Source organism: Pygocentrus nattereri, chromosome 25 (assembly GCF_015220715.1).
Source record: "Pygocentrus nattereri isolate fPygNat1 chromosome 25, fPygNat1.pri, whole genome shotgun sequence".
Classification (NCBI taxonomy): Eukaryota; Metazoa; Chordata; class Actinopteri; order Characiformes; family Serrasalmidae; genus Pygocentrus; species Pygocentrus nattereri.
The window spans coordinates 23,018,002-23,044,781 of record NC_051235.1 but is presented as its reverse complement, the minus strand read 5'-3'; the positions used below and the strand labels follow the sequence as shown (position 1 = coordinate 23,044,781).

Genomic DNA, 26,780 nt, shown 5'->3' with positions numbered 1-26,780 from the left:
CTCACTTATACAACTAGATAAGCGCTGTTCCATAATACGGCTGGGAGTCTGAACATTGAGGGAGATTACTGCACTACTTTTGTATTTAGATTGTTGCAAATGTCAATCTCAAAAGCATTCAGATTCCTAGTGCATGGTAATTTTGCATGTGTGCAAGATTTAGAAGTGATCCAGTCTTTTCCCTAGAAACCTAGTTGATTTTTTAATTAATCCGACTTGAAATTAAGTACAAGGATAAGAAGGATAAGCCTAATTTTTATCCTCCAAAATTATACAAAAGGAGGATAGCAGTTTTTTTTTCTCTCCAACTGTCTACAGTACTGTGCAAAAGGCAGAGACCACCCTTCATCTATCTCTAGTCAAAGCAGTCAATGAGAAGATACAGAGGAACGGGGACTAACAACCATGCAGGACCTGGTAGATAACAGTATTTAAAGCTTTGATCTTTGAGAGAAAAATCAAGCTCCACTCTGCTTTAAAAAAAATCTCCAGGTGTTTCTGTGCATCGTTCCTCTGTGAGAAGACAACTAAACACTATGGGTCTAAAAGGATTTGTAGCAGTCAAGAAGCCTCACTGAAAAAAGGAAAATGGTCAAAAAAGCAAGAAAAATTTACAAATCAAACAAAAAAGGCTGCTGGTGTTTTCAAAACAATGGACTGACCACTCTGGTGTCCAGACCTCAACATCACTGAATGTGTTTGGAATTACCTAGAACATGAAGAAGCAAAAAAAAAAAAAAAAAAAAAAAAAAAAAAAAAATCCAACTTCTAAGACTGAACTTGAACGGAAGGTATGGAAAAATGTCCCTGCAGATTTCTCAGGAAAAACTATGTTAACATATGCATGTATGTGTGTGCAGCCATACACACACACACACACACACACACACACACACACGAAGATAAACTACTTTTAATTTAAATAAATAATGGTCTGTTCCAACTTTTACACAGTACTGTATATAAAAGTCATATGCTGCAAACACTGCTGTTTTGTAGTCCTTATAATATGCATTTAGAACACATTCAAAAACTACTCACATCTGACTGCGTCTGCAGAAAAAAAATAATTTGATTGGACGTCTGTGTGTCAAAATATTTGATAAAAGTGGAAAAGGCAATTCCAAATGTGACAAATGCCTCTGGATACTCCAGTTAAAATGCACAATGGAGTACAATGATTTCACATTTCCAATTCAGACCATGTCACCAAGTTCCTGACACTTGCAGTTTAAATTGTAAATCAGGCCAAGACAATAACAATCTGGTATGATAATGACATTTTCCTTCGTAGAACAAAAAGATTTACCTTTTGTGATACATGGTGCCGCATGAACGCAATCTCAAGACACATGAATAATGGATTTCATTTTATGCTCATAATTTTGCATTTCTAACTGACACAGCGGTAAGAGCATGCAAATCATCCCTTGGTAAATGTTCTGCATTTGAAGCAGCAATGTAGAACACATGCTAAAGTTAAGGCCAATAGAATTTGGGAACATTTTGACTGGAGGTAGCCATCAATATTTCAATGGTAGAGCAACTATACAGCAATAATTTTATGAATAAATAATTACTTGATGCATTTTTTTTGCAATTCTAGCAATAACGGTTTTCTAAATGTAAACGAAACTGGACTAAAACGTGAGAAGGAGGTTTCTGTATTGAAACAGATTTCAAGCGAGTTTGAACAGAAATCGAATCTTACCAAAGAAACAGAAATATTCAAAATTCAGCTTATATTTCATCACCAAATCCCACAATAGCAATTAAAGGAGAAGTTTCTAAAAAATAGCAAATGGTCCTTTTACCTCTCAACACGGTTCTTTTTAACTTTGGATAGCCATTTTGCTCATACTATAAATGCTTGAGCCATATTTACTAAGCAGCTCAGAGTAACCCTGCTATTCCAGGGTTATTCCATGGTCAGATTTCATCTTTTAGATTCCACTTCAGCACTCTTTCCATTCAACACTCCAATAAAGGGCAAAGCTGGTCTTTTTACCTATTATCATCACTCTGAATTAGTATTATTTTTACTGTTATAACATGAGGTCAGTCACCATTGACATTTCTTACAATGACTGAGGCTATATTTAATCATTTTATACAACAGCTGGAAACTGGAGGCTAGAATGGAGGCATACGGGTCTATAGGTAATAAACTTCCTTTGAAATCAAATTTGATAAAACTGCCAGTATGTCAGCTGTACAACATGTTCTGTATGTTTGACATGAAAGATGATTTTAAGAGGGTCAATTTCCTGTATGCATGGCATTATTTTAACTTATGTATTTTTCAAACTCACCAGTCACATAAATGTTACAAAATGTTAATGGGGTGCAGTTTTCATGTCAATGTGGGAACAACTGCTGAATGTCAGGCCAAAACAATGAAAGGACAAGGTTGTGTTTACTGCTGGCCTGTCAAGCTACCTAGTAAAGAGCTTTTTCACTGAAATACTGCTTCCATTTACCATGTGCATTTTATACTGTTTTCAGAGATCTATTAACCTGAAAACTCATCCTCCTTCCAGAGAAACTACATGAGTTTTAATAACATGCAGCATTCATGGGAAATTAATATTATCATGTTAAATAAGGATGAACTTGCAAGGGAACTACTTGCTTTTCTGCTGATATCTATGTTGACAAACACAAAACTTAGAAATTGGGACGAAGCTCACTTGAATTAGCATTATGGAGAAATGCCAAATACTTGTAGAAGGTTACAAATGCAGTAAAATAAGAAATGAAATGCAGTCATTTTAGCCTAACAGCCCAGCTTTGCCTGTACAATAAATGTCAAATATTGCTTTGAAATTTTGGACAAATGCTTAAATTTCAAACTGATGTTCGACAAAATGTTTACTTTGCTACTACTAATTTTAAAGCAATTATTTGCATCATCAATATGATTCTGATATTAGCCTGCATCTCTATTCACAGACAATCTAGAAAGTTTAGGGTTATCAACATTAATAACAGTCGAGAGCTACACAAACTGTACACTGGCATGTTTTCAGAATCACAATAGGGATTTGAATTAACTGGGCATGAATGGAAAGCTTACATTCATAATACAAGCCAGATCAGACAGGACCATCTTAACAGATGTCAGAAACACTCAAAACATTTTGTATTGAACTTCCCCTTTAACGTTATAGTGGTAACCCCTCACAGCTGATGTAAGATGTAAGACACACTGGCTTATGCTGCAGTATCAGATCTTGGATGAAGAATCTTCCATTTTTACTACCTGATTATTGGACCAGTTACCATTAGAATGTTTTAGAATTTATCTTGTGCTTTTCAACTGTAGCGGATAAACATACACTACACTGGCTTATCTATAGGTTTAAGATACATTCCCGAAATGACCCTTCCTTCAGTCCCAGCTGAGCTAAAGAAAGGGTCAGTAGCACCAAAGAACGGCATCTGAAAGAAACTGCCTCCTTTGCATCAACATAACGGAAGGATACATGCAAAAAAAACATATAAATAAGCTATATAAATATTCACACATACAACAACACAAGCAAGAAGGCAAAAACCCAAATCTGCCTTCTCCTTTCAAACCTTTCCATGAAGACAACTACCCACCAAGGTAGCATAAGCAATGTACTGATTATTATTAGTAATAATAATAATAATAAAAACAACAACAACAACAACAACAACAACTCAGTGAATTAGAAGCTGCCCTGTGTACGATTAACTCTAAATCTTACCATATATACTATGTATAACAAGTTTGACTTGAGGTATGAAACACCTTTCAGAAATACCCAAATACACGTTTCACTAAGTGACTGAACGTCTCTGCCACACTTTTTTTTTTATTCAGTCTGACGCCCTTCTGGATAAGCTTTGGATCTTCCTGAATTAAAAGTTTATCCCAGCAAACTGAAGGAAACTGAACTGCTGCACTGGGAAAATCATTAAATAAAGCTTTAAAAAAAGAAAAGACATAAAGGTTTATTTAAAAAAAAAAATGGGACACTGAATCTTTTCGTAGCTGTGCATGTCAACTGTGAAGCAAATATTGTGGTGTGTGTGTACACACAGGCCAAAAAACACAAAAACTCGTGTGCAAAAAGTCACTGGCTCTTTAAGAGCTTTAAAAGACTGGGAGTGAACATGTATGCGTGTGCACTCCTTTTTCTCACTGCACTGTGCTAGCCTCTGCTGGCTGGCTTCCCTGCTGTTCCTTGCTCAGTATGATACTGATGATGTCTCCCTCATGCTCCTTCATGTGCTCCATCAGTTGCTCTTTGCTGGTGGATTCAAAGCCGCAGATGCAGCAGCAGAAGAGCAGCATGCAGTACTCCATACCTGTGCGCACCTGCCCCATGCCCCCCTTCCGCCCAGCAGCCCCCAGGGCCTGTTCCCCAGGGTTGGCTCTCCAACCATCTCCTAGAGTACTTGCTGCAGCAGCAGGCACATTGGGTGGCGTCTTCTCTTTCCTGCCCAGGATAACATTAGGAGGCACAATCGGAGACCTGACCAGGAGAGAGGAGACAGACATACAAGAACAAAACCATTTCAGAGAGCAAGGCCTGAGGGTCATGAACAAATATTTAAAATTTTAATAGAAATGCAGATAAAAGCAAATTACTTGGATGTGCCAAAAAAGATTTTTTTTTGCTGTGTAAGCAAAAAGCCAATTTCTACTTAAAGAAAAAAAAAAAAAAAAAAAAGAAAAAAATTGCTATTGTGCAAAATTAAAAAGATGAAACGCTTAGCTGTTTGCATCAGAACTGTAAGCTCATTTTTGTTCACTTTAAGGCTGAACAAGGAAACAGCACCTCTGATGCAAACCACTCAGAATGAAACTTCAGCTCTCTGACTGCTAATGATGCCCTCTTGTAGACAATTTGTAGCCTCAGAATCGTGAATGAGGTCCTTTTTTTTTAATTCAAGCCTACAACAATAATAAAAAAACATTAAATTCCCTACAAAGCTACTCATGATGATGTAACCGTGGCCAATACTCATCTTACATTTTACCATACAGGCAATACGTTTTACACACAACACCCACAGTGAGAACATGTTTTTCAAGCATTTTTACAGACAAGTAGCTCAGAATAGCGTAGGTTTTGAGCTGTGCACGTGAATGGATGCTTAGCTGAGTGGTTTTCTTGCTCTCCATGTGGGTGAGGAGGGGCACACTTGTTGGGTCTCTAATGCTACGTTTCCCCAATCTAATTACACCACTTTGTCGCTGACTGTGTGAGGTAATTTGATTGTTCTGTAATCGCAGCTCTTAACAATGTGTTTATCATGGATACTCGTATCACAGGAAAGTTAAAAACACAATTTATTGCGCCACACTAATGACAAGGATGCTTTATTTTGGTTTCAATGACTGACAAATGTCACTTTGACTAAAACTAAAGACATTTTAGTTGTTTTTGTTTTGCAGAAAGAAAAACCATCAATACTGGCAGAATTGAATGCACGATACAGAATGTAAATCAAATGTAAACATCATGACATTAAAAAAACAGAACACGTAATTATGTTTACATAATTATGTAATACAAACCAAGCAAAATGACATTAATAACCTCTGGATTTCTAAGGCTTGAATTACTTCATCACCCATTTCTGGGTGCTCAGCTGCATTCCAAGAATAGGGGAGGATGTCATCACAGTGAGTGTTTGAGGTAAAGTAAGAGGTGCGCTCACCGGCTGCTCTGGGAGATGGCCTCGTTGATGGCCTTGTTCACTTGTTCATAGTTGTAGTTCTGATCTCCAGCGTGCTTCCACATGTGGGACTTGAGGGATGGAGGATGACTGCACACGTAGCCACACAGAGAGCACCTGATTGTGCCACACAAGAAGGAAAGGGAAAATTGTTTTTTTTTTTACTTTGCAGGCCACATTTATTAGGCTATTTCTAGAATCACATGTTCTTCATGCTTTTTTTTGTTCACAAGATATCCTCGTCCACTCCAAAAAAAGTGAAAAATCACTTGCTCCACATGAGATTTGATGCCAAAGACCTTGAGAAAGACATTTTGAGCATATGTATAGCACAAAGTATGGAGAACAAAGCTGCAGAAAGGGAGTAACTGCATGCAAAAAGGGGGGATATGTGAACTGATTAAACTACATTAAGTAAAGTCAAGCACTAAAGAAGCACGACGACACTGTGGTGTCAGCATTTTCCAAAATAAAGAAAAACAAATTAATAAATACAATCTAAATCAGTGGTATTAAAGCAGTTATAGTTCAAACAGTTTCATAGCCTTGCAGGACTAGAAGTGGATACACTTAGCACTAATTAAGCTGCCTTCCTTGCGTTCACTTGGCTGCAAAACAATGTTTCCACCTGCTAATCGTTTAGAAACAATGGGCTTCTCTCAACAGCCATGGTGCTGCGTTCCTCACCTGTACTGCTCCAGCAGCTGCACAGCCTGGTGCTCCTGCGGGTGCCGCTTCATGTGGCTCTTCAGGCTGTTCATGTTTGTAGTGGCGAAGTCACAGCTGCAGCACCTGGATCACAAAGTGTGATGAGATGATAGTGAGATTATAGTATCTGAAATGTGAGATTTAATAACTGACTTGTGTTTAACACAAAATACTCGTTTGAAATGGAGATGATTGTTGAAGCTTTTTTCCATGAAAAAAACTGAACAAAAGTAAAAAGTTTTCTTTGGTTTCAGAACTGTAACTTCATTTTTGTCAAGCTTTTTTGATTATATTCACAGTGCTTTGAGTTTCATAAACTATAAAACAGCTGGTGAATTTTGGCATTTTTTAGTCATGGGACTAATTAAACAGCCTAACTGTTACCTAGCAAACACCCTAGCCTGCAGGCGGTAGCACACACCCTAGCCTGCAGGCGGTAGCAAACACCCTAGCCTCCAGGCGGTAGCAAAACACCCTAGCCTCCAGGCGGTAGCAAAACACCCTAGCCTCCAGGCGGTAGCAAAACACCCTAGCCTCCAGGCGGTAGCAAAACACCCTAGCCTCCAGGCGGTAGCAAAACACCCTAGCCTCCAGGCGGTAGCAAAACACCCTAGCCTCCAGGCGGTAGCAAAACACCCTAGCCTCCAGGCGGTAGCAAAACACCCTAGCCTCCAGGCGGTAGCAAAACACCCTAGCCTCCAGGCGGTAGCAAAACACCCTAGCCTCCAGGCGGTAGCAAAACACCCTAGCCTCCAGGCGGTAGCAAAACACCCTAGCCTCCAGGCGGTAGCAAAACACCCTAGCCTCCAGGCGGTAGCAAAACACCCTAGCCTCCAGGCGGTAGCAAAACACCCTAGCCTCCAGGCGGTAGCACACACCCTAGCCTCCAGGCGGTAGCACACACCCTAGCCTCCAGGCGGTAGCACACACCCTAGCCTGCAGGCGGTAGCACACACCCTAGCCTCCAGGCGGTAGCACACACCCTAGCCTCCAGGCGGTAGCACACACCCTAGCCTGCAGGCGGTAGCACACACCCTAGCCTGCAGGCGGTAGCACACACCCTAGCCTCCAGGCGGTAGCAAACACCCTAGCCTCCAGGCGGTAGCAAACACCCTAGCCTCCAGGCGGTAGCAAACACCCTAGCCTCCAGGCGGTAGCACACACCCTAGCCTCCAGGCGGTAGCAAACACCCTAGCCTCCAGGCGGTAGCACACACCCTAGCCTCCAGGCGGTAGCACACACCCTAGCCTCCAGGCGGTAGCACACACCCTAGCCTCCAGGCGGTAGCACACACCCTAGCCTCCAGGCGGTAGCAAACACCCTAGCCTCCAGGCGGTAGCAAACACCCTAGCCTCCAGGCGGTAGCACACACCCTAGCCAGCAGGCGGTAGCAAACACCCTAGCCAGCAGGCGGTAGCAAACACCCTAGCCTGCAGGCGGTAGCAAACACCCTAGCCTCCAGGCGGTAGCAAACACCCTAGCCTCCAGGCGGTAGCACACACCCTAGCCTCCAGGCGGTAGCACACACCCTAGCCTCCAGGCGGTAGCAAACACCCTAGCCTGCAGGCGGTAGCACACACCCTAGCCTCCAGGCGGTAGCAAACACCCTAGCCTCCAGGCGGTAGCAAACACCCTAGCCTGCAGGCGGTAGCACACACCCTAGCCTCCAGGCGGTAGCACACACCCTAGCCTCCAGGCGGTAGCAAACACCCTAGCCTGCAGGCGGTAGCACACACCCTAGCCTCCAGGCGGTAGCAAACACCCTAGCCTGCAGGCGGTAGCAAACACCCTAGCCTGCAGGCGGTAGCACACACCCTAGCCTCCAGGCGGTAGCACACACCCTAGCCTCCAGGCGGTAGCACACACCCTAGCCTCCAGGCGGTAGCAAACACCCTAGCCTGCAGGCGGTAGCAAACACCCTAGCCTGCAGGCGGTAGCACACACCCTAGCCTCCAGGCGGTAGCACACACCCTAGCCTCCAGGCGGTAGCACACACCCTAGCCTCCAGGCGGTAGCACACACCCTAGCCTCCAGGCGGTAGCAAACACCCTAGCCTCCAGGCGGTAGCAAACACCCTAGCCTCCAGGCGGTAGCACACACCCTAGCCTCCAGGCGGTAGCACACACCCTAGCCTCCAGGCGGTAGCAAACACCCTAGCCTCCAGGCGGTAGCAAACACCCTAGCCTCCAGGCGGTAGCAAACACCCTAGCCTCCAGGCGGTAGCAAACACCCTAGCCTCCAGGCGGTAGCACACACCCTAGCCTCCAGGCGGTAGCAAACACCCTAGCCTGCAGGCGGTAGCACACACCCTAGCCTCCAGGCGGTAGCAAACACCCTAGCCTCCAGGCGGTAGCAAACACCCTAGCCTGCAGGCGGTAGCACACACCCTAGCCTCCAGGCGGTAGCACACACCCTAGCCTCCAGGCGGTAGCACACACCCTAGCCTCCAGGCGGTAGCACACACCCTAGCCTCCAGGCGGTAGCACACACCCTAGCCAGCAGGCGGGAGCAAACACCCTAGCCTGCAGGCGGTAGCACACACCCTAGCCTCCAGGCGGTAGCACACACCCTAGCCTCCAGGCGGTAGCACACACCCTAGCCTCCAGGCGGTAGCACACACCCTAGCCTCCAGGCGGTAGCACACACCCTAGCCTCCAGGCGGTAGCAAACACCCTAGCCTCCAGGCGGTAGCAAACACCCTAGCCTCCAGGCGGTAGCACACACCCTAGCCTGCAGGCGGGAGCAAACACCCTAGCCAGCAGGCGGTAGCAAACACCCTAGCCTGCAGGCGGTAGCACACACCCTAGCCTCCAGGCGGTAGCACACACCCTAGCCTCCAGGCGGTAGCACACACCCTAGCCTCCAGGCGGTAGCACACACCCTAGCCTCCAGGCGGTAGCACACACCCTAGCCTCCAGGCGGTAGCACACACCCTAGCCTCCAGGCGGTAGCACACACCCTAGCCTCCAGGCGGTAGCACACACCCTAGCCTCCAGGCGGTAGCACACACCCTAGCCTCCAGGCGGTAGCAAACACCCTAGCCTCCAGGCGGTAGCAAACACCCTAGCCTCCAGGCGGTAGCAAACACCCTAGCCTCCAGGCGGTAGCACACACCCTAGCCTCTGAAACTGAAAATAACAATAGTCAGAGGTAGCCTACCTTAGTACTGTGTCATGTGACTAAATATCAGTTTAGTTGAGAAATACAAACATTTCTTACTGTGCAGTGGTCAATTCACTATTATGAAGTGTGTTGATAGTCAGACCAGATGCTAAGAACACAGACGTGCCAGGTACACACAAGTACTGGCTGGCCAAAGGTGCTAGCCTCAGGAATCGAGTGCTATTTACTTTCCACAGCTGAGGATTTATGTTCAGTGCTGGAAGAATGTTGTTGAAATATCTGTTTCAGAGTTATCAAGACAAGCAGTGTTCTCTAAGAAGTAACGTTTTTTTTCTGTAGGCTTCATCTCCCTGGTGTTCATGTGTGATTTCTGTACTAGAAGCCACATCTCCATTCCAGAAGCCACATCCATCATAGTTGAAATAAGACAGCAAAGGTGTTTATTGTGAGTGTCCAGCACTGGATTACTGAAAATGAAATGAGGGTTATTTATCTGCTGGCTCAGAGCAAACTGGTTAATCGTTAACATCTGAGCATTTGGCATTATGAGATGCGAACCGATACTTCACTACTCAATTAACTATCTGAGGTGCCAGTATTTGAATGCTGAAATCACTATTCAGGTATTTGTTGTTTCGTGACAGGAAGACTGAGAAAATCTAGAGACAACAATTCACTGAAATGCCAGTTTTATGTTTTAACAGAACTGTCAAATGTGAAAGAACTGCTCATATTCGTGACTAAGTATGTTGTGTTGGCACATGGGTACATTTCCAAGAATGCATTGTTAAGAACATGACTGAGACGGCAGCGACGGCACCCATCGCTCTCCCCTCCCTCTCCAAGCATGGAGTAGAACCTAGAGCGGCTGTTGGGTGCACTGTATTTGGATTGGTACTCTAAATTACCTGTCCTGCAGAAAACAGGCAACTTCAATGTAACCCTTGTTTTTTTTGCCATCGCTTGTTCCAATTTCCTTTTACTTCTTCATGCTTTCGCTTCTTTAATGACGAGGATTCACCCTCCCTTGCATTTCCTTGTGCTAAATAATACATATGGTCCTCCAAATGTCCAAATTGTGGTTTTCAAACTTTTCACAAAATGGTCAGCCAGCACCAGCAGCATCACCGATTCTTCTTCTTTCTACGTCACCCAACCTGTGCTACAGTACCATCAAATTCAAGCTGCCGCTTCAACATAAAAATGGAAAACGTGCTCTCTAGTGCCTGTGTTTGCTGTGTCCATTCTGGGCTACTATACATACAACACGGCTGCCTCTGTTGGAAGAGGACCTGCTCCCTATATGTATGGCTCATTTAAATCTAACGAAAGCACAACGATTCGTAGTTACAGGTGATTATATACTACTGACAATATAGTTTTGTATACTATGTTCCATTTCTGCTAATAGATCCGCCCACATCTTCCACACTGCACCTTTAATCCACTGATGGACTCCTACAGATATATAAATATCAAAATTAGTGAGAACGCACATCTTTATTACTGTTAAAGATGTTTGTATCAGAAATTAATTTTTAGCAATAATCAGGCCAACAGCCCATACAAGGCCTTCCTCTGACATGCCAGACTCTTCATAGCATGGATAAATCTCTATTTGGGTGACAGTCGGGCAGCACAAGTGGGCTTGTTTGTTTGGGCACTAATTTGTGAGGCAGGATGTGATGCGCACGAGTGCCTGCAGGCGTAAGTCTGAAGTCCTGTAAGAGGCCATTTGCGCGGAGGCCGAGCACAAAGTGCGGCCGGCAGGCGTGTGTTAGTTGAAAGAGTCTCACATCTCTGAGGGGCTGTTTGAAGTAGGCATGGGTTAGCGGAGCAGAACAGCTGAGAGATGTTCCACACATACAAAGAAGCCCCGTTGAGAGTCAGAGAATGAGATCTGGGGTATATTTGAGTGTGTGCGTGAGAGAACAAGACCCTTTGGACCCACACCTAACCCCATATTGTGTTTGTACATATAGCACAAGACCTATTCCTCTTGTAGTGAGTAAATGAGGACAGCAGTAGTAGGTAAATAAACTAGGTTTTACTGCCCTCTTGTGGTTGAAAACTTATGGCATTTACAAATCTGCATCACTGTCTCAATATAAATAGCTAAAGGATTTGATGTTTTAGCAACGACTCTCTGTGAATACTTCACTTTATCTCCTATACTGAAGAAGTCATGCCTAATATCATGATCATTCTTACATGTACAGATTACCTGCTGCTGGGTTTATGGAATATAAGATGAAATAAGAACACAAACCTGTAGGGCTTGTCAGAATTGTGAATCCTGCGATGGTTCCGTACCCCAACGTAGGTGGAGCTGGTATAGTCACATACGTCACATTTATACACTTTTTGATCACTGGCTGTGTCTGCTGGAAGGCACAAGCACAGCCATTAACATCAACATCACATTCAACATCGCATTCAACATCAATAAGGTTAAGGCAACTCCTTAAAGGTAAATTCCACTTTTTTTCTCAAATTTTTCGATGGATGGGATGTAAACAAAGTAATTTAGATTGGACTGATGTGAAATGCTCTGCTGTAAAGCGACTCAAGACATATCTGTTCACAGTGATAGTGATGGGAACCAGACGTCAAAGCATTTAATGCCTCGTAAAGATACCTCTCAAAAAGCCATGACAGGAGTTTTGAGTTTAGGTTTTGGCTTAGAATACATTATTTTAGAAAACCATTCATGGCACAGAGGTGCATGCAGGGTGTTATAAGGCAAAACAGTAGCGTCACATCCCCCAAGACTGCTCATCCCCCAGTCTCGGCGGCCACGTTTTGGGCATTTCCTCTCTCTCTCTCTCTCTCTCTCTCTCTCCACCTGAGGAAATCCAAAGTAGGTAAGCTCCCACGTGTAAACAGAGAGAGAGACAGACAGAGAGAGACAGAGAAAATACAGAATACGTGGAAGCAGCCAATACTCAGGGATGGCTGATGTTAGGGGACTTGCCGTTACCAAATAAAAGACATTATCTTTTGGGATTTACCACTATTTTTACCATCATTAAAATAACATACAAATATTCAGGTGTATGTTCTCTGGTCATTCTGGATAGTAAATAAAATAGTTATTTTTCTGCTGTAGACATTACAATCCCTGGTTCCCATCACCACCGCTGTAAAGAAACTGGTTTCTCTACAAATGTACCATTTCATATTAATCCACTCTAAATTACTCTTACACATCTCAACAACTGAATTTCTCTAAATTTAAGCATAACTTTTGGTCAATCATTCAGAGTGGTCTGATGTGAAAGACTTCACTTCAGAGAAACCTACTAACTTGGGTTTGTTTACAGTGGTAGTGACAGGAACCAGGAGTCATGATTTCAGCTAAATATGGCAATTTTATTCATAATCTAAAATGAGCAATGAACCTACACATGTCCTCTGAGTTTTCAAATGCAATGTTGATTTTCAGTAAACAACGGTAAATCAGAAAATATTCTTCAAGTACTATTTTGCCTTACACTGCCCTGCATCTACCTCTCTGCCATAAATGGATTTTAAAAACATGTTTTGGGGCAGAACCTACTCAGATCTATCTGGAAAACGTCTCTGGCATCGTTTCATGTACTAAATTTCTCTGATGCAGCTTTTAAAGGTTATACATCTGGTTCCCCTTATCCCTTCTGACACAACAAGTTTCTCTCCAACGAAGCTTTTCACATCATACCACTCTGAATGACTTAACATCTTAATGTTTTATCACACAGAAATTTTTAATTCCATTTAACAGTTTCAAACTAATTTGTAATGCAATGTTAAAGCTAAAAAACTGGTTGACATCCATTTGAATTTAATGCTTTCTTTGTCTCCAGTTGTGGATGAAGCAATAATCAGTAACGCTTGTTTAGGCCACAGAGTGAAATGACATGCATTCACAAATGACATCTATTCTCACCCTCTTCTGTCATCTTCTCAGACTCGTCTGTGCTTGCTGCGGTTTCGCTGACAGCCGTCAGGGCTGTTGAAGTGTCACCCATCCCGTGCTGCTCTCTCTCGTGGTTCCTCAGCTGACTCTGAGACAGAGGTATTAATAAAACCCGTCAGTGGTTCATCATAAGCAGCTACTTTATTAATACATACAAGGCAGACAGGAGAGGAGGCGCTCTGGCCAGCAGCTCCACAATTAGAAACTCTGAAGTCCTGAGCCTGCTCAATGATGTGCTTAATGATCCCTGCTGCTGTGCAGAAGGCCTGTCCGAGGAAGCAGGGAAAATCAATACATCCTCCAGCTTCAGGCCTTGCCCTTTAAAGCAATGTAGAACCCCGGCCAACTCGGTCAAGTGTAAACAGCCAAGTCAATATGAGAACCGCCAATGGCGATGCTGGTTTTGAGAAGCTAAACATTCAAGTAATGGACTGCACTGGCCAATATAAATTTATAAGGTCAAAAACGAAAGACTCCAAAATCTTTAGTTAAAACAGTGCTTTACTGATATGTCTCACTTAGTTGTTAAATTTCTTAAACTTAAACTAAAAGTTAGTCAAATAAATGCAGTTTTTACCTGATATAAAAAAATGTAGCGGTGCTTTCTAGCAAAAAAAAAAAAAAAAAAAAAAAAAAAAAAAAAAAAAAAAAAAAAAAAGTATTGAAAAACTGCATGTTGGACTGAATACTGTGAAAGGAAGCATGGTTTGTAAGTTGACACATCCTTACACCTGAAAATTCTTCAATATACACCTATACATTTTTTCAGCGGCAAGGCCTGCTTCAACAGCAGATCTAAAAAGGTTCTTAAGAGCAGACTATTCAACGTGGTCTTAGAAAGGTTCATCTTCCTCCGTGGATTAACATTCTCAGTGCGTTAGTGGTGCCTTCACGTAAAAGGTTTGCGGAGCAGTATGAACAAGTTATACCACAGGCAGATCCGGTCCTGGAGGGCCTTGGTTCAGCATAGCTTGGTGACTACCCCATTCAGACACAGCTGATTTTATAGATATATCTGAGCAGAAAATAGCACCGAACTGTCCTGGGCTAAAGCCAATATACTCCACATAAAAAAGACAAAGCAAAACTACATCCATTTGGCCAAAACAACTCAAGTGGTGTGCACTGGCTTCTTAACAGACCTCCTAACCACAGTGTTGTTTGTTCAAGGATTGGTACACATGTCACACAGTTGTCTGCGTAAGCATGGAGTGGCCTGTAGCCATGACTCTGAAAGACGTACACCAACTTCTTTGTGCACATAGAATAGCAAGTTCACCTTTGTTTAGTTCTTTTGTAGTGTGCTACCTTATGGGCCTCAGAGACCAGAATTAGACAAACCTGCTTTACATGATATGACCTAAGAGATATTTTATAGAAGTGGTTTACAGTCCTGGTTCTGAAGCACCCCTGACCAGCATATTTGGTTTTCCCTGCTCTAACATATCTGGTCCAACTCATTAGCTAAATGAACGAGCCCTTCCTAAATTCTGAAGCATTATTAATACTGGACTTCTTTTACTAGTGATAATCTGTTATACAATTTGTGGGATTTTACTGGTCAGACTGGAGGAGCAGGAAAAATATCAGTATCATCTCACAAAATGACTTCAGGCTAGACTGAAAGGTCACAAAACGGTAAATGTTAATGTCTGCTTGTGTGACATAAGAAACTTAATAATAACAACAACAACATGGTGCAACAGTCTATTAAGGATTTTGTTATACGTTACCATGAGGTCAGTTCAAACAGGACCACCACCGATGCCATATTAGAGAATGTCATTCACTCTGAAATTATTACACGTCATCTTTTTAAAAACTTCAGACTCAGATTGATTCTGAATTAGAATCAAATTTTGAGTAATCATTTTACAATCCCAATTCCAATGGATTGGGACGTTGTGTAAAACAAATAAAAACAGAATACGATGATTTGCAAATCCTTTTCAACCTATATTCAATTGATTACACTACAAAGACAAGATATTTAATGTTCAATGGGATAAACTTTGTTTTCTGCAAATATTCACTCGTTTTGAATTTGATACCTTCAAAATGTTCCAAAAATGTTGGGACAGGGGCGTGTTTACCACTGTGTTACATCACCTTTCCTTTTAACAACACTCAATAAGCGTTTGGGAACTGAGGACAGTAATTGTTGAAGCTTTGTAGGTGGAATTCTTTCCCATTCTTGCTTGATGTACAACTTCAGCTGCTCAACAGTCCGGGGTCTCCGTTGTCGTATTTTGCGCTTCATAATGCGCCACATATTTTCAATGGGAGACATGATTGGATTGCAAGCAGGCCAGTCTAGAACCCGCACTCTTTTACTATGAAGCCACGCTGTTGTAACACATGCAGAATGTGGCTTGGCATTGTCTTGCTGAAATAAGCAGGAACGTCCCTGAAAATGACGTTGCTTGCATAGCAGCTTATGTTGCTCCAAAACCTGTATGTACCTTTCAGCATTAATGGTGCCTTCACAGATGTGCAAGTCACCCATGCCATGGGCACTAACACACCCCCACACCATCAGAGATGGACGGACAGCCCTTTTCCTCTTTGGCCCGGAGGACACGGCGTCCATGATTTCCAGAAACAATTTGAAATGTGGACTCATCAGACCACAGGACACTTTTCCACTTTGCGCCAGTCCATCTCAGATGAGCTCGGGCCCAGAGAAGCCCGCGGCGTTTCTGGGTGGTGTTGATATATGGCTTTCGCTTTGCATGGCAGGGTTTTAACTTGCACTTGTAGATGGAGTGACGAACTGTGTCCACTGACAATTGTTTTCTGAAGTGTTCCTGAGCCCATGTGGTAATATCCGTTACAGAATGATGTTGGTTTTTAATGCAGTGCCACCTGAGGGATCGAAGGTCACAGGCATTTAATGTTGGTTTTCTGCCTTGCCGCTTACTTGCAGAGATTTCTCCAGATTCTCTGAATCTTTTGATGATATTATGGACTGTAGATGATGAAATCCCTAAATTCCCTGCAATTGCACATTGAGAAACATTGTTCTTAAACTGTTGGACTATTTGCTCACGCAGTTGTTCACAAAGTGGTGAACCTCACCTGAGCCTTCCAGGGATGCTCCCTTTATACCCAATCATGACTCTCACCTGTTTCCAATTAACCTGTTCACCTGTGGAATGTTCCAAACAGGTGTTTTTTGAGCATTCCTCAACTTTTGTTGCCCATGTCCCAACTTATTTGGAACGTGTTGCAGACATCAAATTCAAAATGAGTGAATATTTGCAAAAAAGAATAAAGTTTATCCATTAAATATCTTGTTTTTGCAGTGTATTCAACTAAATATAGGTTGAAAAGGATTTGCAAATCATCGTATTCAGTTTTTATTTGTTTTACACAACATCCCAAAGTCATTGGAATTGGGGTTGTAATTATTGTACCACCTCAGCTAAACCTGCAAAGCTGTACAGAATAACATGTCCAGGTCAGGGGTTCTCCGAGACCAGCATTGGGAATCACAGTTCACAATCATGAAAAGGAAAAAAAAAAAAACTCATGAAAGCTCACCTTATAATGGAACGTTTCACTACAGTGCTTGCAGGGGTACATCCGGGTCTTGCAGTGGTTTATCATGTGGCTCTCCAAGTCCTTGCTGTCGCTGGCGATATGCTCGCAAATTGGACACTGGTAGGGCTGCCTTTGCCTGTGGACACGCAGGTGCTGCTTGATGTAGCCCTTGTTCCCACTGCTGTAGAGGCACAGTCGGCAGCGGTACGGCTTTTCGCTCCCGGCGATATACTCTACCAAGCTGCCCTCTGGGATAGAGGGGTCCCCTGACCCCACTACCACCCCTGTACCCGTTCCACCATGCTGACTTTGTGCATTGTCCTGCAGCTCCTTTAGGATATCCTCATCTGAGGCATTCTGGTCTGACCTCTCACGTAGCCGCTCAATGACAGTCAGCAGAGACATGCTAATTCCTGCTTTGGAAGGTCCCTCAACCAGGACTTCTTGCTTGGAACCCTGCGGGACCCCACTTAGGCCAAGATTCAGCAGAGTGGCTGGACCTGGGATGGATCCTGAAGGATTCTTTGAGTGGACTGTGGAAGCAGAAGCTGTGGACAGCTCGATGATTCTTTGGCCTGTGTCTGGGATCTGTGCGCCAAGACCAACCATTCCCTTAACAGTGGACTTGCTTAGCTCTAGCGCTCTCGTGGGCATGGCAACAAGGGCTTCTGCTGCCAAAGAGTGGAGTCTCAAACACTCCGAGTGTGTCCGCCTTCGGGCTGGAGGCATGTTCTCATCTGGGGGTGAATCACCAGACGCTCCTTTCTCTGTTTCATGCTGCGTGTTTCCACTGCTCCAGCCAATCACGACCTCCTCCTGCTCCTCGTAGTAGAGAGTATGAGGCTGGTTTTCTAGCCCTGGTTCTTTGGAAGCAAGCAGGGTCTTGTCTCCAGCTACCTCTGGGCTCAGGAGAAGAGATTTGCTTGCTACTGGTTCCTGGGCACAGGGCAGCCTTTCTACAATGACGTTGACGTGGCCAGAGCCATTGCTGCTACAACTGAGTATCTTCTGTGCTGATGAAAGAAGGCTGTCTGAGCTCATCTGCTGGCTCTCTGTCTCTAGCTCCAGCTCCAGTTCCATCTGTGCTTCCGGAGTCAACTGAACTTCCACCAAGGGCTCCTGAGGATCAGGTCCTTGGACAGAAAAAACATTACCGACAGGGCTCTCAAGTTCTTCAGCCCCTCCTGCAATAACTTTATTGCATTTCACTTCTTCTGGTGCACAAAGCTCCAGCTGAATGGAGGTGCTGCTCTGCAGAACCTGGCCTTTGTGTCCTACAGGTGTGAGGACCACTATAGCCTCCTCTTCCTTACTATGAGCTAAGGAAGGGCTGCTGCTGAGGGTTGGTACAGGATTAACCACACAATGGTCACCCTCATCTTCAAATATAGGGTATGAGCAGTCCACTAAGCCAGCATGCTTCCAGGCGTGCGTTTTCAGGTTACGCTGCTGCCTACACTCATAGCTGCAGATCAGACAGCGATACCTTCCTGGAGGATGATGATACAAACAAGAATTTATATTAGGTATTCCACTTTCTGGAAAACACATTCAACTTCAGACACACTGATAAGCCATTCTCAATACAACTGAGGTGTTTCTGCAGGACACTCAAAGAGGAGGGAGCCATTCAGACTTCTAAAATCTATGCATCTCAAACATTCACTAGTAAGTTACCAGTAAGCAACTTCTGTTTGAGCAGATCACTACTATCAGAATATCATAAAGGGAATTAGCTGTATAGTGTAACTGTAGAAGTTTAAATAATAATACCAGATAACTACCACAGTACAGTTATGACAAAATAGCCAGCCAAGTTAACCATAAACTTGGCATGTGAGTGACTGTGGTCTTCTCTACTTCTGTCAGTGACTTTCCATCATAGAAATTCCATCCCCTTTGAGTGCTCCAGACACATTTTCAGTGTTGTGGTCCTCTTCCATTGTGTTGTGACTGTATTTGCAGCATTTCTGAAGGTGTTTTCTTTATTTGCAGTGCATTTGTAAAATGTAGCTCTGATGTAGTCACACTGATGAAAGTGGTTTCTGCATTTGCAGCATGTTTGTGAAATACAGTTCAGGTGTAGTCATTTTGATGAGTGTTTTCTGTGTTTGCGTTTATGAGCTTGCATTGTGTTTCAATTGCACTGTATTAAGGGCCTTTTCAGCCACTGTACATAACTAGAAAGTTGGGGTTAAGGAACTATGAAATCAAATCATTCCAAAAACGATTCCACAAACACATACATACCAGGCCAGAAAAGGTCACCCACTCTTATATTTAATTTTTATAGTGGACCTTCACTGTGGCATTGTTTCGACAATCTCAAGCAAGGTCACCACAAGGTCCAGAGCTGCATTAATTTGTGGCCGAAATATTTATTGCTGGGAGAGTCTAACCACTCTGAAGTCTTCTCCAGTACATGCCAAAGACTTGCAGTAGGGTTAAGGTCAGGACTTTGTGGTGTGTGAAAATGATTCCTAATGCTCCTTGAACCACTCTTTCACAATTTGAATCAGATGAATATTGGCACTGTCATCCTGGAATATGCTTTTGCCATCAGGGAAGAAGAAGAAGAAGAAAAAAAAAAATCTACTGATACGATAACCTGGTCATTCAGTACATTCAGGTATCCAGCTGTTTTCATTTTATTGCCAAATAACATTGCTAAGATAAGACCTGACCAACTATGGCTATGGATTCCTAGGGCTAAACTATTAGGGGAAAATTGTGATTTTTCTGACCAATGTTGCAATTTAAATGAACAGAAAATGATTTTCTATAAACTAATTTGCAGGCCTGCTTTTTTGGCCTAGATGACCAGAACATCATTTCTGGTATGAAGCTTAAACACTGAGTGCACCAAACTAGTTGTGTTGGTCATGAATTCACATATACAGAACACGGATGTTTTGCTGTTTCTGAGTGGTGAACTCACCGTTGATGAGTTCTATAATAAAAACTGTAACTCTTGCAAATTGAAAATTGCATTCTTTCAAATTGCAATTCGGACATAAAAAGCAGTTAATCTTTCAACCCTAGCTAGCGCTTCCCTTCTCACCCTGATGTGCCCATCATTCTGAAATGAAAATTTTCCATTGGTCAGAGTCCAATCTTCATGCTTCCTAACAAATTGAAGCCACCCCCCCCCAACCCCCCAATTAGCCTCACTAATAACGGTTGGTTTTTGTTTTTTTTGACCATACAGCTGTTCCAATTCTATGAGTTCTCATCCCACTGTGTATGTGAAATTGCTTTTGCTAAGATGATCACAGTCATGCGAGTGTTTTTTTCTGACAATGTTTCTTCCACAAAGATTGTTCACCACTATCACTGCAGGTTTTAATGTGTTGGACAGTGCTGAAATTACTGGAACTGGGTTAAGAAATCTCCTTGGTTGTTTTCTTTGCCAATAATCTGACCCTTCTGAAACATCTTTTCCACAACCACAGGATACGTCTTCTGACATGGTTGTTCTAGGAATGACAAGTTACTTACTGCATCAGTTAGGATTAAAAGATTTGTTGAGAGCTGAGACATATTAACCACTGCACTAATTATCCAATCAAAGGCTCTTAAGTATTTGCTCATTTATATCCAAATGGTCACTTTTTTTTGGCCAGGCCATGTATGCATGTATGTATGCATGTATCCCTGTATGTATGCATGTATCCCTCTATATTACACCAATATACTTACCATGCTCATAACTGTACCACTTTTTAGGCGCAGCTGGTATTTTCTGAGATTCCGTTTCAGATTTTGTGGTGGAAAACCCTGTCTGACCCCGCAAGCTTTCCCTTGACCGAGCCCCTTGCTCAAAGTGAAGCCTGACATGCGCTTCCAGCTCCTCCTGCTGGCTGGATGTGAAACGGCACTCTGAGCACATAAGGATGAGGTCACTGTGGTGCTCGTCGTGCTGCTTGAGGTGCTCCTTCAGGGAGCTCAATGTGGGGGATAAGAAGCGGCATAGGCTGCACTGGTAGCAGGTAACTGTCCGGGGGCCTCCAACATTGGGCCCTACAGCAGGCCCTGGGGCGCAGCTGCGGGTGTGGCCCTCCTCATCCTGCTCCCTCAACATCTTGCAGGGTGAAGCTCCACCCCTTCCCTCTCTGCTGTCTGCAACAGTCACTGAGGCGCAAGTCAGTGAGGGCCTCTTCTTCCCAGGTAGTGTGCACCGTCTTGGCCGCTTCTCTACGATTTTACTGAGCTTCTCGATCACCTGGATGAGCGAGTCTGCAGCTTGCTTGTGCTGATTCTGGTCATCGTGAAAGTGCGGATCAGGTACAAATACAGTTTCCTGCTGACCTCTGGGGTGGGGGACCAGGACTGCAACACCACTGCTGTCCTCCATACCTGAGCACAACAAAACCAATAACATACATGAAGGAAAGCAGTGCCCACCAACCCTCCTCACACACAATTTAGCTAAAACCTTTATCCTGGTATTTCCTAAACTGGCTCAACAGCATTCAGGAAAACCACAAATGTTGACTTATCAGTAGCATCTCTTTGCACTGTACTGCTATTATCATAGCCATCTGTGCTTCTTTCACTGTTCACTCATCATGCATATTATACTTATCTTGTACTTGTCAGTGACTACACAGTCTAATAGCCACAGAGCTGCAATTTTATGTCTGTTTACTTTTGTATTTTCAGAATGTAACATAACTTAATCATATGTATGTCTAATATAAACATACATAGGATTATGTTGTGTTACATTCTTTTTGTATTCTGTGTGCACTGCATTCTCTGTTTATTAAAAGGGCAACACACAGTACTGAGCAAAAGAGAGAGAAAGACCCCCTTTTGCTTATTACATTTTCTTTTAACTCTTGCAGTTGTTTGTTTTTCAAAATCAGAAATACAGACAGAAAAACAGGAAACATAAAAAAAATTACACAAAAGCCTTCAACACTAAATATGATATCAAACAGGCAGTCATGACTAAGGTGTCCTTGAGCAAGGCACCTAATACCCAACTGCTCCCCGGGCACCACAGACAGGGCTGCCCACCGCTCCGGGCAAGTGTGCTCACTGCCCCTAGTGTGTATCTGGTGTTTCACTTCATGGATGGGTTACATGTGGAGGTGAAATTTCCCTGTTGTGGGACTAATAAGGGTCACTTATGCTTAAATATGTATGTAATTTGTCTACTTTTTACTTTTGTGCACTGTATTCTAACTCTTTAATATAAAATATAGTAATAATATATATTCTAAAATATAGAACATAAGCTGTTCACAAAGGTGTTACATCACATTACTGTGTTATGTTGCTCTCAAAAAGCAACTACTGAGAAAAGAAGAGAGAAAAAAAATCCACTAGGAAAACAAAACTACATTTGAGATGTGGATTAACCGATGAGTAAATTTGTAATTGGGATTATAATAATAATAATAATAATAATAATAATAATACATAAACTAAAAATATACGGGGGGGCAACCAACTTCTACACCTTTGGAGGTGTGGAAAAATATTTATACACATTTCTTTGAAAAACTGAAAACAAGACTCGGGAAAAGAATATAGTAAAGGAAAATGGTCAACACAGCAGATGCAGGAAAAAAAAAAAAATCATACTATATTTCTGGGTTTCTCAACCTATGGGTAGCAGACCACCAGTGGGCTACAAGGCACCCTCCAATAATTCACAAGCCTGTACTCAGAGGGAGGCAGTAAGTTGTAGTGTGCTGGTAATGTCACTGTAAGTCATAAAAACTAGACAGAAAAAAAGAACTTCATAATTAAAACTAATAATTACATGTTTTCATATTCTAACCAATACATACATTAATGAAGACCTATAAATAAAAATGCTGCAGTAGTTGGCTAATCAATCATCGGCGGTCTGAGGCGATGCGGACAGCTAGCCAGAGAAGATTATCAGGGATTTACCACACCTTTTTCTTCAGTTTGCTCCGTTTTGATACGCGTGAACACGCTGCTCGTATTGACCTGAGCTGGTCCAGCAAAAAAAAAAAAAACAAAAAAACAAACAAACAAAAAAAAAAAAACAGGTCTCGGTCCACATCCAACCAGGGTTTGCCCTGGTTCATTTCACTGCTCATGAAGATGTGCGCGTTTGCTTTCAACTCATGGACTGCGGCACATACTTCACCGCGCATCATCCACCCGAGTGGTTTAACTCAAATTGTTGATCCAATGACAAAGAAGGAGGTATCAAGTAAGATTCAACATTCTTTAGGATTGAGAGGACGCTAAACCAAAAGCCCAGGGAATGGAGTGGGGTTTGGCTAATTCAGATGAATCACAAAAACCCTCAGAACTAGAGACATCTCCAGACCAAACAATTACTCTGATGGAGAATTTTTAATGAAGCTTAAAATCAAAAACTTAACTAACGGCTGCTTAGACCGGAAAATAAATAAATAAATAGAATAAATAAGTAAATAAATAAAGTGTGGTCTCTGACTTTAGCACAGTACTACACAGTAGAAAGTAGTCTTTTTCCCCCCAATTCATAACAATATGCTGAATAAGCCCAATTCTGATGATTCCATTCATCTAATGCTTTTATAAGTCGTTGATTAGCTGGATGAGACATGCTGGATATGGACTGGAGGTGAAACCTTTAAAGTGAAAAGTGATAAAAATCTGCACAAAGATGTAAAAGTTCCACCCCTGACGGTTTTCATTCTTGTAAAACTAAGTGCTAGTCCAGTGAAGAGCCCCTGACTGTAACTAGAATAGCTGAGGCTATTACTTCACAACCCTATAAATATCATTCATTAGGAACTGTGAAGGAAGTCAGCTGTTCGCCTTTTTTAATGACCTGCTCTGCTCTGGGCAGTCGGAGCCTCGCTTAAAATAAACACAATGCTATTATAGCATGTTGGCATCATATTTACCACACTGCTTGAAAATTAATGGCATCGGACCCCTAAAGTTTTTGGAAACCTTCATCCTTAAGTAAACTTGTAGGCAGTTTTATGAACTTTTATGAAGTTACTCCATAAATTGTTTAACAAAATGATTTGTTTCATTGTAAGCGCAACATCAAACTGGAGATAGACTGGTTGTGTGGAGAAAGCCTTGAGAACAATCCCATCCAGACGGCACTAAAGCTACTAAAGCACAGAACTGGAAAACACCAAAGTCTGTAGTTTGTCCTACAATAGTCTCAAGGAGCTTGTGCTCACAGATGGAACCCTGAAGTGCACAAAGCCATTAGGGATGCATCTGCAAAAAAACCGGCTCAAACAATAACTTGCCTTGGAAAGAACAGTGTGCCTGAAAGAAAAGCTCTATGTTGAAGCTGTTTTAAATAAATGCCATTGATATTTTGGTTTTAAACTCGATGAGACAAATCCATTTTTAATATAGCACAAATGTTTGAATACTTTTTGGGACCAACGTAGATCACAGCTTTACCCCTCAGACAAAAGCAACCTGGCTTTTCTTTTCTTCACTCACTATCATACAGCTTACACTTATCACTGGGCTGGTTATTCGGCTGGGTTTGCACAGATAAAAGTTGATTAAAGCTGGGAACACGTTCATTAGTATTTACAGAGGGAGAGAGGGAGAGAGGGAGAGGGGATGTGGTTTCTACAAATTACTTTCCCTCTCTGACCACAACCACTCAACTTCTGCTTTCTTGGACTTACTCACTGAGAAAGTCAAACACGCTCGTGTGGTGTAAGGACATGACTTCCCCTCCTACCACCACACACGTGTACTACAAGCACATGGGCAAGCTTAGCTAGACCACACCAACAGAAAAGCTTAGGCTAAAAGTAATCTTGAGTTCAAGCAGTGTTTGGATGGACAAATAGCAGCAGGGCTGCCATCACCTGTTTACTGCCTATAGGCATGTGTTACTACTTAAAGGGCCCATATCATTGAAAACAAGGGCTGGACAATATGGCAACATACTCACTGTTTTTGTGAGGTCACAAAAATCGCTGCATATCAGCCTAGAATAGTTTTGTGTCACTTATTCGCAACAACGAAGTTATAAGAAGTGTTTTAGGCCAGGCTGCTTTCTGAATGAGGCACATTCAGAGGCAGCCAATTAGAGGAAAGGTCATTTACATACATCACCTTTAAAGGTACCAGCGTATTTAATTCTAAAGGCTACACACAGGTTCGTGTTAAATAAACTATTTGAATAGACTTTTTTTTCAACTTTAATTCACACAAACGTCACAAAAAGCGCCCAGGAAGGCAAATAATTTACAAGAAAAATAAAAGCTACCGGCCCTTTAAGCTTTATGCACAACCTGGCTAGCTTAGCTGTTTATTCGTGAACAAGGGCTGGTGATTAAAGACTAAACAGTAAAAGTCCTCAGTGTAACTAAACGCACTCGAACACGTTTGTACTTGGTTTAATGGAGCGGTGCGACTTTCTGCTCATAACGTTAATGCAGAGGACACGGTGTCCATGGCCTGAAGCTGAGAGTTGGAATTGTCCCGTTCCACCTTAAATTGTACAGTAGTTAACTCCATTCGGGCGCCTGAGGCCAACTTCAGAGACAAAGTGAGACAAGGGCTGGACGCGTTTGACACACACAAGCACTGGACACTAGGATACACACACAGGCACCCACAGAACGCGCAGTACACTGAGCGAACGCGCACATGCACGCGCACACACACAGAACACACACCTAAAGTGCAGGCGCGCACACGTACACATACACAGCATGGCGAGCAGAGGGGCACAGAGGGGCAAAAGACCCACTAAAGCACTCAGCCTGGGTAATGAACAGCTTGGTCATGCGAATTTTACACGCCTGCGAGGGTTACTTACTGATGCAGCAACTCGGAGTGATCTTTGTCCCTCAGCACGGGGTCATTTCCAGCTTTATTCTCTGACTGTAATAAAGTGAGCTCACTTTTCTGCCCCCCTCACACGGCTACGCTCAAAATGGCGAGAATGGAGCCCCGATCACGTGACCTTGGCTGGGCTTGGTCAGGTGATCACAGAGGAATGTAGGGCCGTGCAACCACAGGTTTTTTTCTTCTCAATATGTGTGTATGACTTCATTCATCAGTGTATTTTTAATGTTATTTGTTTATTTATTTATTTTTACAGTATTCGCTTTTTTTCCAATTTTGAACCTGTGAAATAATTCATAAATATAATCCAGCAGGGATTTTTATTTATTTATAAGAATATTTTATAGGCATTTCTAAATATCTGTGTTTTTTTAAAGTTTTTTTTTTTTTTGGTGGGCGGGCGGTATTTTTATCCAGGTTAAATACACATTTTACAGTTCTAGATTTGTATATTTTTTAAAATCTGAAAACACAGAGATATGTTCAAGAGGTGCTTTTATTTAGCTTGAAATATGAGTTTCACATTGTTACTTTTCATATGTCTTTATTCCTCTTTAGTGTGGAAAAACTGACGTTTCACCGGGGACTTTTATTTTGGTTTGGAACGGCAGCGTGGCACCAGAATCGAAACACAGGGGTTTGCTGTAAACGAATTTCAAAGTAAAAGTCTTTAAACCCAACGCAGACTGCTAAAAGAAGCCCAGCATCATTCATTCTCGTCTTCTGTGTTCTCATTTGAATAACAGAGAATAAAATATAGTGACTAGAGTTCAGTTAAGCTCTACTGGGACACAATATAAAGGTTTAGGCTCCAGCTAAAGCAACATTTAGATTTTTTTATTATTATTTCACACATTACCGCTGATTTAGGTGCTCTAGATCGCCTTCTAGCGGCGATCTTGTTGTTATACATTTCATT

At 42.7% G+C, this 26,780-nt stretch overlaps 1 protein-coding gene across 2 annotated transcripts; it reads right to left on the bottom strand.

The window, feature by feature from the left end:
• Nucleotides 1-860: 860 nt before the first annotated feature.
• znf507 (zinc finger protein 507) lies at nt 861-25,949 on the bottom strand. Of its 2 annotated transcripts, none has more exons than XM_017723297.2 (8): nt 25,833-25,949; nt 20,747-21,403; nt 17,048-18,537; nt 13,475-13,592; nt 11,816-11,930; nt 6,403-6,507; nt 5,698-5,832; nt 861-4,505 (listed from the first exon to the last, which is right to left on the bottom strand). In XM_017723297.2, the coding sequence occupies exons 2-8, from the start codon at nt 21,399-21,401 to the stop codon at nt 4,169-4,171; spliced, it is 2,955 nt and encodes a 984-aa protein (XP_017578786.1). In that variant the 5' UTR covers nt 21,402-21,403; nt 25,833-25,949; the 3' UTR covers nt 861-4,168. The 2 variants fall into 2 exon arrangements, with proteins under 2 accessions (XP_017578786.1, XP_017578787.1); XM_017723298.2 differs by having other exon boundaries at nt 11,816-11,927.
• Between the last annotated feature and the right edge of the window lie 831 nt (nt 25,950-26,780).

Bases quoted from the DNA above. Each gene is read 5' to 3' on its own strand.
- znf507 (XM_017723297.2), bottom strand. From the start codon at position 21,401: ATGGAGGACAGCAGTGGTGTTGCAGTCCTGGTCCCCCACCCCAGAGGT. The intron at 18,538-20,746 runs GTAAGTATATTG...ATCATCCTCCAG, and splicing joins GTGGTACAGTTATGAGCATG to GAAGGTATCGCTGTCTGATC. The intron at 13,593-17,047 runs GTGAGCTTTCAT...CCTCTGTCTCAG, and splicing joins GTGAAACGTTCCATTATAAG to AGTCAGCTGAGGAACCACGA.